The sequence below is a fragment of the Pelobates fuscus genome, chromosome 2 (assembly GCF_036172605.1).
Source record: "Pelobates fuscus isolate aPelFus1 chromosome 2, aPelFus1.pri, whole genome shotgun sequence".
Taxonomy (NCBI): domain Eukaryota; kingdom Metazoa; phylum Chordata; class Amphibia; order Anura; family Pelobatidae; genus Pelobates; species Pelobates fuscus.
Genome location: NC_086318.1, coordinates 369,731,335 through 369,746,651, shown reverse-complemented (window position 1 = coordinate 369,746,651; position 15,317 = coordinate 369,731,335). Strand labels below are relative to the sequence as shown.

Sequence of the window (15,317 nt, the reverse complement as noted above, 5' to 3'; positions counted from 1 at the left end):
TTTACTAAACAGCAGTAAAGAATATAAGCTACAGAAATGGCTGCTAAAAGAACAGTTTATAATTTTCGTATACGTGTATGGGAATGGTAGACTCTTGTGATGCAAATATTATCTTGGATTTATGTCATCTGAAGTTTTTGATTCATGCCAAAATGTATGGCTGAGAGTTAGTGTTAGCAGCAAGGGAAGAAAGAGCTTTGTCAAACCGTGAGGGTAGCTTATTCAACATCAGAATATAAAGAATGTAAAACAAAGCAACTGTATGTCAAGTCCCCACACCCCTGTGCAGTTGACACAGACCCACACCTCCCAAGTGTCCCTATTTAGGAAGGCCAGTCTCTATTTAGGGCCCAAATTTCTCTGTCCCTCTTTTCTTTCCTATGACATTTTATTTGTTTGACATTGTAGTAATTTGGGACCTTTTTTATGTGCTTATATAATTATAATAGGTTGCTATAATTATTCTTATTTGTACCTCTCCAATAGATGCAACCTAAAAAAATAAAATACACTCAAATCTTGCAGAGGGATAAACTGGCATTACCCATCGCTGCCTTACAAGGGTCCTGCTGTACCAATTACAGCTGAGCTTCACTTAAGGAGATTTAAAACGATTAAGTTATGATAATTAGTGGGGTCTCATTTGCATGTACTTAGTCAAATTAATTTGCAGAGCTTTAATTTTTGAGGTTTTGTCTTTTTAATTTGTTAAGTGGTGCTCATAGCTTTTGATTGTATTTTGTGCAAAAATATAATATAATATAGATAACATTTAACTTTGCATTCACACGCTATTTTGGATGGCGATATTCATAATATATAAACAGTTCAATTAAGTTTGATAATGTAGATTGCACAAATCTCTTCGTTATCTCATACTCGACTCGGCAGAATGAGAATGATTAAGAGTCATTGGTTTGAGAATGTAATAATCTCAGAACGCAGATAATGGGCAGGATATCCTAATGCCGCATAATAAAAGTAATTTAGTTGACTGAAGCGCTTTATCCATTCACTTTACTTCTTTACTGATAAACAAGAAGATAATTCATTCTCAGGATAAATGAGTTCACAAGGCTTGGTTAATTGTGCAGAATGGCTGCTCGTAATCTGACATTTCTGGTTTATGTTTAAATTTTATTATTGTTGTTATTTTTAAAGTACAATGATTTCCGTTGTGATTTAATGCAGGGTATAATTATGATAGGAGGACATTAGCAATAAGTCACAGTTCCATTCAGATAAATGCAAAGTCAGACTGCTAGTTCAGTAAATTAATTCACTAAGCATGCCAAAGGGTAGATGACTATTGCTTAAAGATGCCCTTCAGGCCCCCACACGTTCGGGGTAATGCAGGAATGATCCAAAAGGTAAATTCCCTGGTTGTAACAATAATAGAACTGACATGTTTCTTCACTTGCCTTTGGGCCTTTACAATAGCCACAGTGTAATTTTTAGTTAGGTTACAGTACATGAACGAAAAAAGACTCAAACAGACACGAAGGTCTGAATGGTTGGAGGCTAAGGCTAAAAGCCAGAAATTCTCTTTATTAAAGCTAATTAATAATTAAAGATAATTAATCCTTTTTAGTCTTACCCTTGTAACCTATCCGGCCTTAGTGTGCGTTTGGGTGTTTTTTGATGCCAGTTTACTGTGGGTTACCCCAATCTGGGTTTCAGGCTTGATTTGCTCTTCGCTTGCACTCTATGCTGTATTTGTAGGTCTATTCTAGATTACAGTAAATATGCTGCATGTTTTATTTGTTTGTTTTTTTTATTAACCTTGTTGTTTATTCTAAATGATAAATTGTTATGCTCCATGTGCCCACTCTTTCTGCCTCTCACTCCAAACTGTAGTTTTGCTTCACAAATGCAATTGTACATGATGCCCATCTGGGAGATGTAGTTAGGCATTTAGCTTTCTGCTACATAAATCTGCAAGTCAAACAGTATCTCTCAGAAACCTTTACTGTACCCATAGAGCACTGCTTTAAGACATGGAATACTCTAAGCACCATCACCACTACATCATGATATTGTGTTTACAGTGCCAGAAGTGCTCTGGGCCCCTTCAAGTGTAAGTAGTCAAACTGTTAAAGGTTTAAGCCTGGGCTGTGATTGGCAGGGAGCTTCCATTAGTTCCACTGAGCTAAGCCTGACTTATTGATTAGGACCATCAGCTAAGTACTACCAAATAATTTCTTATATACCCCAAGCACTAATTTCTTTCCCAAGATGTTAGTAAAACAAAAGATCAGAGGACTACAGATTCACAGAGCATATACACCTTGTGCACGATTCTTTTGCTATCAACTGCTGACTGTGCACTCTTGGGGACACCCCAATGTCTGGTTTATTTTATGAGAGCCATCAGTAAGTTAGTTCCTGAAAATCGAGGTATAATATTGTAGTATTAGACATTTTGTACTTTTTGTAGTCCCTTATTGCAGTAGTCAACATTGAGGAAAGTGTATGAAGAAGACCTGTTACCTTCTTCATTAGCTACTTTTAGGATTATGTTCATGCACTGTTGATTGTGTTTGTGAAATTTGAGACTGACGGTATTTGTATGTTTTCTTTATGTTTTGTGTTGAAACGGAACTACTCATGTGATATCTATCTATATCAGTATCTGTGACTATGAGTGCAATTAAAAGGAATAGTGTGTTATTGGTGTAGTGCTTTCTAAAGAAAAAAAGAATACTTATCACAATAATGAAGAGATGATTTAATTAGTGTATAACTGTTAGTACTCCCCAGTATTCTGCTTTGAATACAACAGTGTCTTCAAGTGGTTTTCCTTGTGTTGTTTAATGGCAGAAACTGGTGGGATCTGTATCTCTCCCCGTCCATCCGAAAAAGATGCAGAGGTCATCCCAGCCATGGCCATGAGACCTTTCTTTGGAATTCAACCCATTCTTCTGGATGAGAATGTAAGTATAACATTCACACGTCTGCACAAATGGCTTATGGTTCATGGCTTAGAACATGATTTGGCTACATCTAACATTTACAGATGTCTAAACACTGGCAGAGCATCTTTGGAAACACATTTTACAGCATCTGGAAAGGTTGCCTTCTCCTGATTCATAAATGATACGTCTGTCTATTTAGCACAGGATAGTGGTTGTGCCATCGCCTGAGAGACTTGTGGCCGTATGATGTATCATATTGGTCAGAAAACATTTTAGTTATACTGATCGATCTGTACTCAGCATATTTTTATTTCACAAAAATAAAGTTTTGGTCTAATCTAGTTTCAACACTCTTTTTTTTGTGTGTAAATAGTGCAAAACAGGGGGGATATGAGGGTGGTGTGGACGGGACAATGTGTAAGAAAATGGGAGATGACTCTTTCAGAAAAGAAGAGGACATCTTAAAATAAAATTCTAGACATATATTCCTAAATGATTAATTGAATTTTATCCTCCAGCATAAAATGTCATTTTGACTGGTCACAGGGATAGGACTGTCAGCCATTTCTGCTCACCAGGCGGCCAGTTCCCCAGGCTGAGCGATCTATTATATCACATTGTATTGCCTCCATACATGTGGAATTGGCCTCATCCCCAAGTTCATTTCAAATGAATGAAATATATGTTAAGTGGACTATTTATTTTAATTCATAATTTAGTTCATGATTTGAATAACATTAATATGTTATTATTAAATTATTTACCTTGTTCTGTTATTTGTATTATAGGGCAAGGTTATTCACGGTGGAGATGTTTCGGGAGCCCTGTGTATCGCACAGCCATGGCCTGGCATGGCAAGAACAATATATGGAGATCACCAAAGATTTTATGATGCTTACTTCAAAGCTTATCCAGGTAAGAGTTATTTTCGTAAGTACCGTATATACTCGAGTATAAGCCGACCCGAATATAAGCCGAGGCCCCTAATTTTACCCCAAAAAACTGGGAAAACTTATTGACTCGAGTATAAGACGAGGGTGGGAAATGCAGCAGCTACTGGTAAATTTCTAAATAAAATTAGATCCTAAAAAAATTATATTAATTGAATATTTATTTACAGTGTGTGTATATAATGAATGCAGTGTGTGCGTATGAGTGCAGTGCGTATGAGTGCAGTGCGTGTATGAGTGCAGTGTGTGTGTGTATGTGTATGAGTGCAGTGTGTGTGCGTATATATTAATTTAATATTTATTTCCAGTGTGTGTATATAATGAATGCAGTGTGTGTGTGTATGAGTGCAGTGTCTGTGAGTGCAGTGTCTGTGAGTGCAGTGTCTGTGAGTGCAGTGTGTGTATATGAATGAAGTGTGAGTGTGTGTGAGTGCAGTGTGTGTGAGTGCAGTGTGTGTATGAATGCAGTGTGTGTGAGTGCAGTGTGTGTGTGAGTGCAGTGTGTGTGAGTGCAGTGTGTATGAATGCAGTGTGTGTATGAATGCAGTGTGTGTATGAGTGCAGTGTGTGTGAGTGCAGTGTGTGTGAGTGCAGTGTGTGTATGAATGCAGTGTGCGTGAGTGCAGTGTGTGTATGAATGCAGTGTATGAATGCAGTGTGTGAGTGCAGTGTGTGTGTGCAGTGTGTGTGAGTGCAGTGTGTGTGAGTGCAGTGTGTGTGAGTGCAGTGTGTGTGAGTGCAGTGTGTGTGAGTGCAGTGTGTGTGAGTGCAGTGTGTGTGAGTGCAGTGTGTGTGAGTGCAGTGTGTGTGAGTGCAGTGTGTGTGAGTGCAGTGTGTGTGAGTGCAGTGTGTGTGAGTGCAGTGTGTGTGAGTGCAGTGTGTGTATATGAATGAAGTGTGAGTGTGTGTGATGCAGTGTGTGTGATGCAGTGTGTGTTTGTGTATGTGTTGGTGGGGGTGGGCATTTAATATATTATTAATTATTATTATTTTTATTTTTTTATATTATTTTTTTTTGTATTATTATTTAATTATTATTTTTTTTTTTTTTAATTATTTTTTTTTTTTCGTCCCCCCTCCCTGCTTGATACATAGCAGGGAGGGGGGCTCCTTCCCTGGTGGTCCAGTGTCATTGGTAGTTCAGTGGGGGGGAGAGGGGGGCTGGCAGAGCTGTACTTACCTTTCCTGCAGCTCCTGTCAGCTCTCTCCTCCTCCGCGCGGTCTGTGCAGCTCCCTCTGTCAGCTCCCAGTGTAAGTCTCGCGAGAGCCGCGGCTCTCGCGAGACTTACACTGGGAGCTGACCGAGGTGCTGAACGGACGGCACGGAGGAGGAGGGAGCTGCCAGGAGCTGCAGGAAAGGTAAGTACAGCTCTGCCAGCCCCCCTCTCCCCCAGTCTGTATTATGGCAATGCAAATTGCCATAATACAGACTATGACTCGAGTATAAGCCGAGTTGGGGTTTTTCAGCACAAAAAATGTGCTGAAAAACTCGGCTTATACTCGAGTATATACGGTAATCATAAATCTGGGTAGAGAAGTGCATTTGTTTTCAAAAAGTTGAAGTACCGCTGCCAATTAAAGAAACACTATAATCACCAAAACAAGCTCTAGCTTAATGAAGCAGTTTTGTGTATAGATCATGCCTCAGAAGTCTCACTGCTCAATTATCTGCCATTTAGAAGTTAAACTACTTTTGTTTCTATTTCTGCAGTCCTAGCCACACCTCAACTGACTGTGACTGACACAAAAACAAAATGATTTCATTTTTAATCAGATGTTAACTTATTCCAGATGTTTATATCTCCTGCTCTGAAAATCAAACTTTTATCACACACAGGAGGCTTCTGCAAGATCTAACAAGCTATTAAAAAAGCAGGAGACAAGAAATTATAAACTAAACAGAATTTGCAATAAAGGAAGTGTAAACATTAGATAACTCTTTACAGGAAGTGTTTTGGAAGACTGGTCAAGTCACATGCAGGGAGGTGTGCCTTGGTCTATATAAACAAGGTGATTTAACTCTTAAATGGCAGATAATTGCGCAGTGAGACTGCAGGGTCATGATCTTTACACCAAAGCTACTTCATTGAGCTAAAGTTCTCTAACATATTCTACCAGTCAAAAACAATTAGAGCAAAATAGGGGTCATACTATACGTCGGTGGCTAATCATTGGTGCTGCATATAGTTAAATTGATTAAACAATATATACTATCAAATCTTAATTGTTATTTTTATAACTGTGAGTTAATATAATAACAGAACTTGTCATTACTTTTTTTTTTTTTTTTTTTACTTTAAACTGAAATGGTTCCACAGTGCATTTGTACAGGACTATTTCATTTGTTAACCCTGTCCCTCCCAACCACATGTATTCGTGAGCATGTATGCCACATTTCACTTTTTATGATTTTTACTGAAGTACTGGTTTTCACCTAGTTTAGCTAAGACTTTCTCTGCACTGCTCAGTTCATTACTCTACATCTTTGCATAAGGACTGTAAATGGCAGTTCTGTCCACCTTCCTTGTTGTGTGTAGTAACTGTACAGTGCATGTAGACATTATGATGGCATTTGTATGAAGCATGCTTTCTGTTTCCTTACTAATGCATATATATATATATATATATATATATATATATATATATATATATATATATATACATATATGTATTACTCTATGCTGTTTGACCATTTCTAGTTATATAATTTTTTTTTTTTTAAATATGCTTTATGTGACAAACAATTTATTCCATACTGTGCCTGAAACAATGCAATAAAATCGATATACAACATAATATTTTACTCCAAATTAAATTTTTCTGTAATGTAAAAATGAATAAATAATGTAATATGACATAGCATAGTTACACTTGATCACCTATCGAATGGATTTTAATGGATTTTTACAATGTGCATTCTTATTTTATAATCTAAATATTCCTCTACATTTTAACCTGGTTTTAAAGTTCCATTGCTTTAGAATCCATCAGAAATTAGTATCAATCCAGACTTTGAAAACCGACGTGTTTGCATTATTAATGCAAATTATTGTTTAAAAACACCTTGCATTTATGGTTATAATATTTCATAATATTCATGAAATGTACACCAATCTATAGTAAATGGGCGCTCTTAGCACAAGAACAATTAGAGCCGGACCAAGCGTTCACTAGGCCAAATTCTGAGTTGTGGGTAAGCCCTTTTTTCACAAGCCACTCAAAAATGGTTTGGCCAAAAATGGAAGAAAAACACAAAAAATAAAAAATGGTGCCATTATATAACCATTGCAATTAGCTGTGCTGGTCAATGTACCCAAAGTTCAACTATTAAAGGTCCGTAAATAAATAAATCAGCAGAGTATTACAGGAGGTGTTTGCTAACAACACATGTCATTGAAATTAGATATAGACATTGTATCCAGGAACAACCAGTGAAATCTATTGTGCATATATAATCTGCAGAAATAACATGTATACAAGACATAGCGAACCCTAGTGAGAGACAAATGGATCCTTCTTGATTAATTAATTTGAGTTCATGCATGTGTTATCAGATTAATTATTAATAATATTAATTATTCATTGAAAGAGAAAATTGAGAAAAAAAAAGCATATTAAAAAAAGTGACACAAGAAAAACGTTTGCAGTAAATATTCAATACTGGTAGTAATAATAATAATGATAACAAAAAATAATAAATTAAAATCTGTCAAATTGTTTAGGTACTTGTATCCACTAATTTGGAATGAAATTTGAAATAGGGCAGTTAATTAGGTGAATTAAAAAAATCCAAAGCACCATTTATTATAATTAAATATACCGTCAATTACTCTATTCATTTGTAGGCTTTTATTTCACTGGGGACGGAGCTCACAGGTCGAGTGAAGGCTATTACCAGATAACGGGTCGAATGGACGACGTCATAAATATTAGCGGGCACCGCTTGGGCACGGCAGAAATTGAAGATGCTATGGTAAATCACAACATGGGTTTCATTGTTTAAATCTTTGGCTGACACCTTTCTCCTTTTCACACTCATTTTAATGGCCAGGACAGTAATATCTATTCACAAAGCAAGTACATTGAGAACTGATTTGCACATTTTAAAACAAAATATCTGCTTTTCAAAATCGCCATTGTACTTTATTTGGTGATTTGTTTCCAACTTGGCTATTATGATACATTTTTAAGTTGGGAGTTACAATAATTTGATGCTTAATAAATCGATCTGTTTAATTTTTATTTCTATCTGTCTGTCAAATCTTTACATAATGCAGGATTTGCTGGCAATATCTAAACAATGGTAATAATTATAATAAATAATTCTCTACATGACTATTCCCTTCATAGCTTGAATAATATATAGACACTATGTTTAGTTGAACAGACCTGCAGTTGTTGTCTCTAATTCAGCAGAATAGAATGAATTCACCAATTCTTTACTCTAACAGTTCAGATAGCAATGGATTTAATACTTCCCATCCTTCCAAAAGATTAACAAGGGAGAAGGGACTTATAGTAATTGAACTAATCTGTTTTGCTGTGTGCAGGGGATCAGAATCAATCTTCCCTTGTCATTAACAGGGATTGTACGGCCATGGCACAGGGATATTTATAAGGTTCAGAGAAATCACACAAGGTTAGAGGGTGGTCAAGGAGAAGCTTGGTTAGGGCACGTAGCTGGTATGGACTGGAAGCAAGATAGGCAATAGGCACAAAGAATAACCGAGAAGACGTAAAATATAAGGGTTACCAGAAAAATAAAAGACGATTCGAAACAATCATGCATCAAATAAATCACTTTATGACGTTTAAAACTAGGATTATTTCAACGCAATAAAATTCTGAGCTATGGATGCCGGGCTTAAATAAAGCAGTCAGCATTGATTGTACCATGGTAGACTGAAGACAGTACTCGGGTGTGATTCTGTGACTTGTGGAGGGTCCAGTATAGAACCAAACTGGAAGTATGAGGATCCATGTGTTGTAAAAGCTGTTGGATTCATGTTTTTAATCGTAATGAGCATAGCCATGTCTGGAAACGAGGGCATGACAACTGCTTTCCTTAAAATCAAAATCCATTCACATTTCTTGTTATACGCAAGTATTACTATGCTAGCATACCTAAGAACTGGAAGATAATGGTATTATAAATTATGACAGCTGTTGATGCAATCCATGAACAGTTTACCCATAGTGTTGGTTACCTTCTTGTTACACAGACAATCCTGCGTCAGTTTCCAGTATTTTTTAATAGAGATGTTTTGGCGTTGAAACTTATATTGAGCGCATACAGCTGTTAAAATGTACTTTAAGGCCATTTGCACAATGTGTTATTATAAGATGACATTTCAGTATTTTCCACTGCTCTGTTATTTGAAAGCAAATATTGCCAATCGATGGATAATATAAATATAAATGATTAAACATCCAGAAAATAGAGAATGTTGCACAATCTATTTGAGGCAAGGCTGCAGATAACGGATACAAGGTTAAAGGGCCATAAACCCTTTTTGTTTCCATGGGATCATTGTAACCTATATATAGCTGCAGGTTTTACTTTGACTGTGTTTTTTTTGCAAATCTTTCTGGCATATACAGATCAGACGTGCACAACAGTCAGGAGTAATTCTTGACCATTCCTCTTTACAGAACTGTTTCAGTTCAGCAATATTCTTGGGATGTCTGGTGTGAATCGCTTTCTTGAGGTCATGCCACAGCATCTCAATCGGGTTGAGGTCAGGACTCTGACTGGGCCACTTCAGAAGGCGTATTTTCTTCTGTTTAATCCATTCTGTTGTTGATTTACTTCTATGCTTTGGGTCACTGTCCTGTTGCAACACCCATCTTCTGTTGAGCTTCAGCGGGTAGACAGATGGCCTTAAGTTCTCCTGCAAAATGTCTTGATAAACTTGGGAATTCATTTTTCCTTCGATGATAGTAATCCGTCTAGGCCCTGACGCAGCAAAGCAGCCCCAAACCATGATGCCCCACCACCATACTTCACAGTTGGGATGAGGTTTTGATGTTGGTGTGCTGTGCCTCTTTTTCGCCACACATAGTGTTGTGTGTTTCTTCAAAACAACTCAACTTTGGTTTAATCTGTCCACAGAATCTTTTGCCAGTACTGCTGTGGAACATCCAGGTGCTCTTGTGCAAACTGTAAACGTGCAGCAATGTTTTGTTTGGACAGCAGTGGCTTCCTCTGTGGTATCCTCCCATGAAATCCATTCTTGTTTAGTGTTTTACGTATTGTAGATTCGCTAACAGGGATGTTAGCATTTGCCAGTGACTTTTGTAAGTCTTTAGCTGACACTCTAGGATTCTTCTTCACCTCATTGAGCAGTCTGTGCTGTGCTCTTGCAGTCAGCTTTACAGGACGGCCACTCCTAGGGAGAGTAGCAGCAGTGCTGAACTTTCTCCATTAATAGACAATTTGTCTTACCGTGGACTGATGAACAGCAAGGCTTTTGGAGATACTTTTATAACCCTTTCCAGCTTTATGCAAGTCAACAATTCTTAATCGTAGGTCTTCTGAGAGCTCTTTTGTGCGAGGCATCATTCACATCAGGCAATGCTTCTTGTGAAAAGCAAACCCAGAACTGGTGTGTGCTTTTTATAGGGCATAGCAGCTGTAACCAACACCTCCAATCAGTGGTGTATCCTGGTTTTGTGCTGCCCTAGGCCTCCTTACCTTTGGGAATGCTGGGGGGAGGGGGTTCTCTTTCTCCCTGGGGTCTAGTGGGGCTGCTGGGCGGGCAACGCTGGCGAGGGAGCACTTCCTCTGAGCTGTCATATATGACGTCATATTCCGGCTCCCAGCCTCACTCTGCAGACAGCGCGCGAGGGAGCTGAGCAGACAGCTCAGAGGAAGTGCTCCCTCGCCAGCTGCCCGCCCGCCCAGCAGCCCAGCATGTCAGTTAGCAGCAAGGCTAACAAGATATTTGCCCTGGGCGTTTGGGGGTGGCTTTTTTTGCCGCCCTCTGGAAAATGCCGCCCAAGGCAAATGTCCTGTTTGCTAAAACGTCCCTGCCTCCAATCTCATCTCATTGATTGGACTCCAGTTGCCTGACATCTCACTCCAATTAGCTCTTGGAGATGTCATTAGTCTAGGGGTTCACATACTTTTTCCACCTGCACTGTGAATGTTTACATGGTGTGCTCAATAAAAACATGGCAACATTTTATTCTTTGTGTGTTATTAGTTTAAGTAGACTGTGATTGTCTATTGTTGTTTCTTAGATGATGATCAGATCACATTTTATGACCAATTTGTGCAGAAATCTATATCATTCCAAAGAGTTCACATACTTTTTCTTGCAACTGTATGTCATTTTATTTTCTAATCTAAACATACAACATGCCAGGTGCCATACAAATGATGGTGACTTCACACAGGAGGAGAGGCAAGATTTCTCAAACACAGCAGGGTTAATTAAAAGGCCCAGAGACTCTGGGTCAAAATGCAGGGCTCGCGTGTTTGGTTAGTAAAACGTCTTTATTCATTTAAATTTATTTTTGCGCCTATTGTATTATTTCATACAATTTACCATTTGAGGGTTTTGGTGTTTTTTTTTTTTTCTTTTCTTTAAACATAAGATGTTTTACAATACATATAAAACAACAACAACAAAAAACAAAACAAGACTTTACAGTAATAGCTGCCAGGTCACGCCGGTGTTCTCGAATAGGAAAACCAGGCAGGGCCCTCCAGCCAGAACATACAATTTGATTGGCGGCCGGCCGGGAACAAGGATCGATTCAAAATGTAACATATGCTTATTTGAGGGACTATAACAATATTTTTTTTGTGCTAATGTCAAAACATTGTAAGATATTATACTTGATTTTCCCCCTGCCTCCACATACCATTTCCTCCCATTTTCCATCTTTTACTGCCACAGCAGTTGATTCGAAAGGGCTGATTTTGAAAAAGCATGTGTCTGCTTCCAGGCTCTTGCCATCAGACTTTTAACAGCTGCACATGTGTGGATAATTAAATATACTTGTTTTTTTTTTTTTAAATATTTTGATAAATTCATATTCAATAATCCAATTTCTGGAGCGATTTTTATGCTAATCCTCAAAACCTTTTTAATAAACTCAAAAGCCCATTACCATAGAGTGCAAACTTTTTTACATTCCCAGAATATATGCATAAAGGAACATGTTTCTTCTTCGCATCTCCAACATTTATTATTACTGATTAAAAAACATTTTGGCTAATCTAGTTGGAACATAAAGCCATCTATTAATGCACTTAAAGTGCATTTCTATTAGAGAAAGGTCATGAATATTCTTAGTAAAACTGGAAAATGACAAATTCCAGAAAGTCTCATCTATCAAATGATGGAGTTTTTCCCAAATGGTAATATTTCTATTTTTCTGTTCTTTATTATTCAATATTTTAATTAGGTTTACACATTTAGCCAATACTTTTTTATTATCTTTTTGCAGGAATATTTTTTTCTAGCATCAGTGATATTTCATTATTTTCCAACAAGGTGTGTCTGCTCAGAAAGCTTTTCACTCTGATATAATTAACCCCTTAAGGACAGATGACGGATATATTCCGTCATGATTCCCTTTTATTCTAGAAGTTGTGTCCTTAAGGGGTTAAATGCCTCTTTTGAAGGCAACCCATAAGTATGTTTCAAAACTGATTTTTTTTTTAATAGTATTATTTTCTATAAGGTGATACACTTTTTGTAATCCTGCATTTTTCCAGTGTTCTAACTTTGTTAGAACATTGTTTTCAATTTCTTGACTATTCAATAATTTCTGAATTTTATCAGATAAATTTGCTTTTTTTTTTTTTAAGAAAAAAATTATTTCACAATGGTAGTATTTGGTTAAGTATCATACCCTGGGTAGATGGGTGAAGGGCACAGGTTATTATCTGTATTTTGGTTTATTAAGATACTTTGTATTGTTTGATAGACTGTTGTATGTTTCTTTTATTTTTTTTGTGTGTAATCTGTGCCAAACCAATACCTATGTTGAGTGTGATGTATGTAAATGATTTTTATGTATGTATGATGAAACTAATAAAAATTAAAAAAAAAAAAAAAAAAGTATCATACCCCTATATTTATCAGTTGGTATAGTCCCTAAATTCCATATTAGAGTAGATACGTCTTTACAGTCAACATTTATTTTATCTCTAGATGATACCAGTCTTCATTGTTAAAAATTGGATTATACATCTTATGGATATGATATATACCGTATATACTCGGGTATAAGCCGACCCGAATATAAGCCGAGGCCCCTAATTTTACCCCAAAAAACTGGGAAAACTTATTGACTCGAGTATAAGACTAGGGTGGGAAATGCAGCAGCTACTGGTAAATTTCTAAATAAAATTAGATCCTAAAAAAAATATACTAATTGAATATTTATTTACAGTGTGTGTATAATGAATGCAGTGTGTGCGTATGAGTGCAGCGTGCGTATGAGTGCAGTGTGCATATGAGTGCAGCGTGTGTGTATGAATGCAGTGTGTGTGTATGAATGCAGTGTGTGTGTATGAATGCAGTGTGTGTGTATGAATGCAGTGTGTGTATGAATGCAGTGTGTGTATGAATGCAGTGTGTGTGTATGAATGCAGTGTGTGTGTACAGGGCCGTTTGAAGGAATTTGGGGGCCCCAAGCAAAACAGACATGGAGGCCCCCCCAAACTCCAACCCCCCCCACCCCCCACATGCACGCTCAAGGTCTGGGCCCCCTGGCGCCCCCCCCTGAGTCCGCCCACAGGGATGCAGTGTCTGCAGGGCCGGTGCAAGGATTTTTGCCGCCCTAGGCAAAAGTAAAGTTTGCCGCCCCCCAGTTGACATCACAGTGCCCCACCCATATGATCTGCCATGTTAACTAACACAGTGCTGCAGTGCCGCCGTGTTTACAATAAAAGGCCTGCAGGGACAGGCTATAGACACCAGAACCACTACATTAAGCTACAGTGGTTCTGGGGACTATAGTGTCCCTTTAATGTGAGGTAAATTAGAGATTAGTGCCACGAATAATATACTAGATTGCCTACTTACAACCAGATGAGGATGATGATGGGCTTCAGCTGCCGTCTGGCTCCACTGGTCTGGTGTAGAACAGGCTCTCTGGAGGCGGTTTGTAACTGTGGTCACAAAAATCAATGTTCTGGGAGAACGGGAAGCAGCTCCATTTTTTGAGGGCCATTTACACAGTTTAAGGTCTGGGTCCCAGGGGCCACCTTCATGTTCCACCAATGAGTTTGTTCACAGGGTTGTGTGTGTGTGTGGGGGGGGGGATGTCCTGATGTGTGTAAGGAATGCATTGTGTGAATCTGTGTTTGTATGTGTAAGGGCTGCAAGGTGAGTTTGTGTATGTATGGGATGCAGTGTGTGTGTCTGTAAGGCAGTGTTTCCCAGCCCAGTCCTCAAGGCACACCTACCAGTCCAGGATTTAAGGATTACCCAGTTTTGTCTAAGGTGTTTTTAGAAAAAAAAGAAAAAACACCTTAGACACAACTGGGTCACCCCTAAATCCTGGACTGGTAGGTGTGCCTTGAGGACTGGGTTGGGAAACACTGCTGTAAGGGATGCACTGAGTGTGTGGAAGGGGTGCATTGTGTGTTGCTGTGTGTAAGGGATGCATTGCTTGTGTATGTGTGTAATGCATTGTGTGTTTTTCTGTGTGCAAGGGGTGCATTGTGTGTGTGATGGATGGCAAACTCTCTCCCCCTACCCCCGTCAATTTCCTTCTTCTCCCCCCCCTCTCATTGCCTTCTCCCCCCTCCAATTTCCTTCTTCTCCCCCTCCCTCTCATTTCCTTCCTCCCCCCTCCAATTTCCTTCCTCCCCCCTCCAATTTATTTCCTCTCCCCCCTCCAATTTCCTTCCTCCCTCCCCCCCTCGAGTTTCCTTCCTCCCTCCCCCCTCAAATTTCCTTCCTCTCCCCCTCCCTCAAATTTCCTTCCTCTCCCCCCACTCCCTCAAATTTCCTCCCTCCCTCTCCCCCCCACTCCCTCAAATTTCCTCCCTCCCTCTCCCCCCCACTCCCTCAAATTTCCTCCCTCCCTCTCCCCCCCACTCCCTCAAATTTCCTCCCTCCCTCTCCCCCCCACTCCCTCAAATTTCCTCCCTCCCTCTCCCCCCACTCCCTCAAATTTCCTCCCTCCCTCTCCCCCCCACTCCCTCAAATTTTCTCCCTCTCCCCCCCACTCCCTCAAATTTCCTCCCTCCCTCCCCCCACTCAAATTTTCTCCCTCCCCCCACTCAAATTTTCTCCCTCCCCCCCACTCAAATTTTCTCCCCCCCCACTCAAATTTTCTCCCTCCCCCCACTCAAATTTTCTCTCTCCCCCCACTCAAAATTTTCTCCCTCCCCCCCCCCCCTCAAATGTTCTCCCTCCCTCTCCCCCCAAATGTCCTCCCTCCCTCTCCCCCACCCCCACTCACTGAAATGTCCTCCCTGAGTACC

At 39.1% G+C, this 15,317-nt stretch overlaps 1 protein-coding gene across 1 annotated transcript in view; it reads left to right on the top strand.

Moving 5' to 3' along the window:
- ACSS1 (acyl-CoA synthetase short chain family member 1) overlaps positions 1-15,317 on the top strand; it is a 101,023-nt gene that overhangs the window by 70,528 nt on the left and 15,178 nt on the right. The window contains exons 9-11 of the mRNA XM_063443703.1: positions 2,821-2,933; positions 3,704-3,830; positions 7,711-7,838. Of these exons, the coding sequence (XP_063299773.1) occupies positions 2,821-2,933; positions 3,704-3,830; positions 7,711-7,838 (368 nt within the window). The remainder of the gene's footprint in view (positions 1-2,820; positions 2,934-3,703; positions 3,831-7,710; positions 7,839-15,317) is intronic.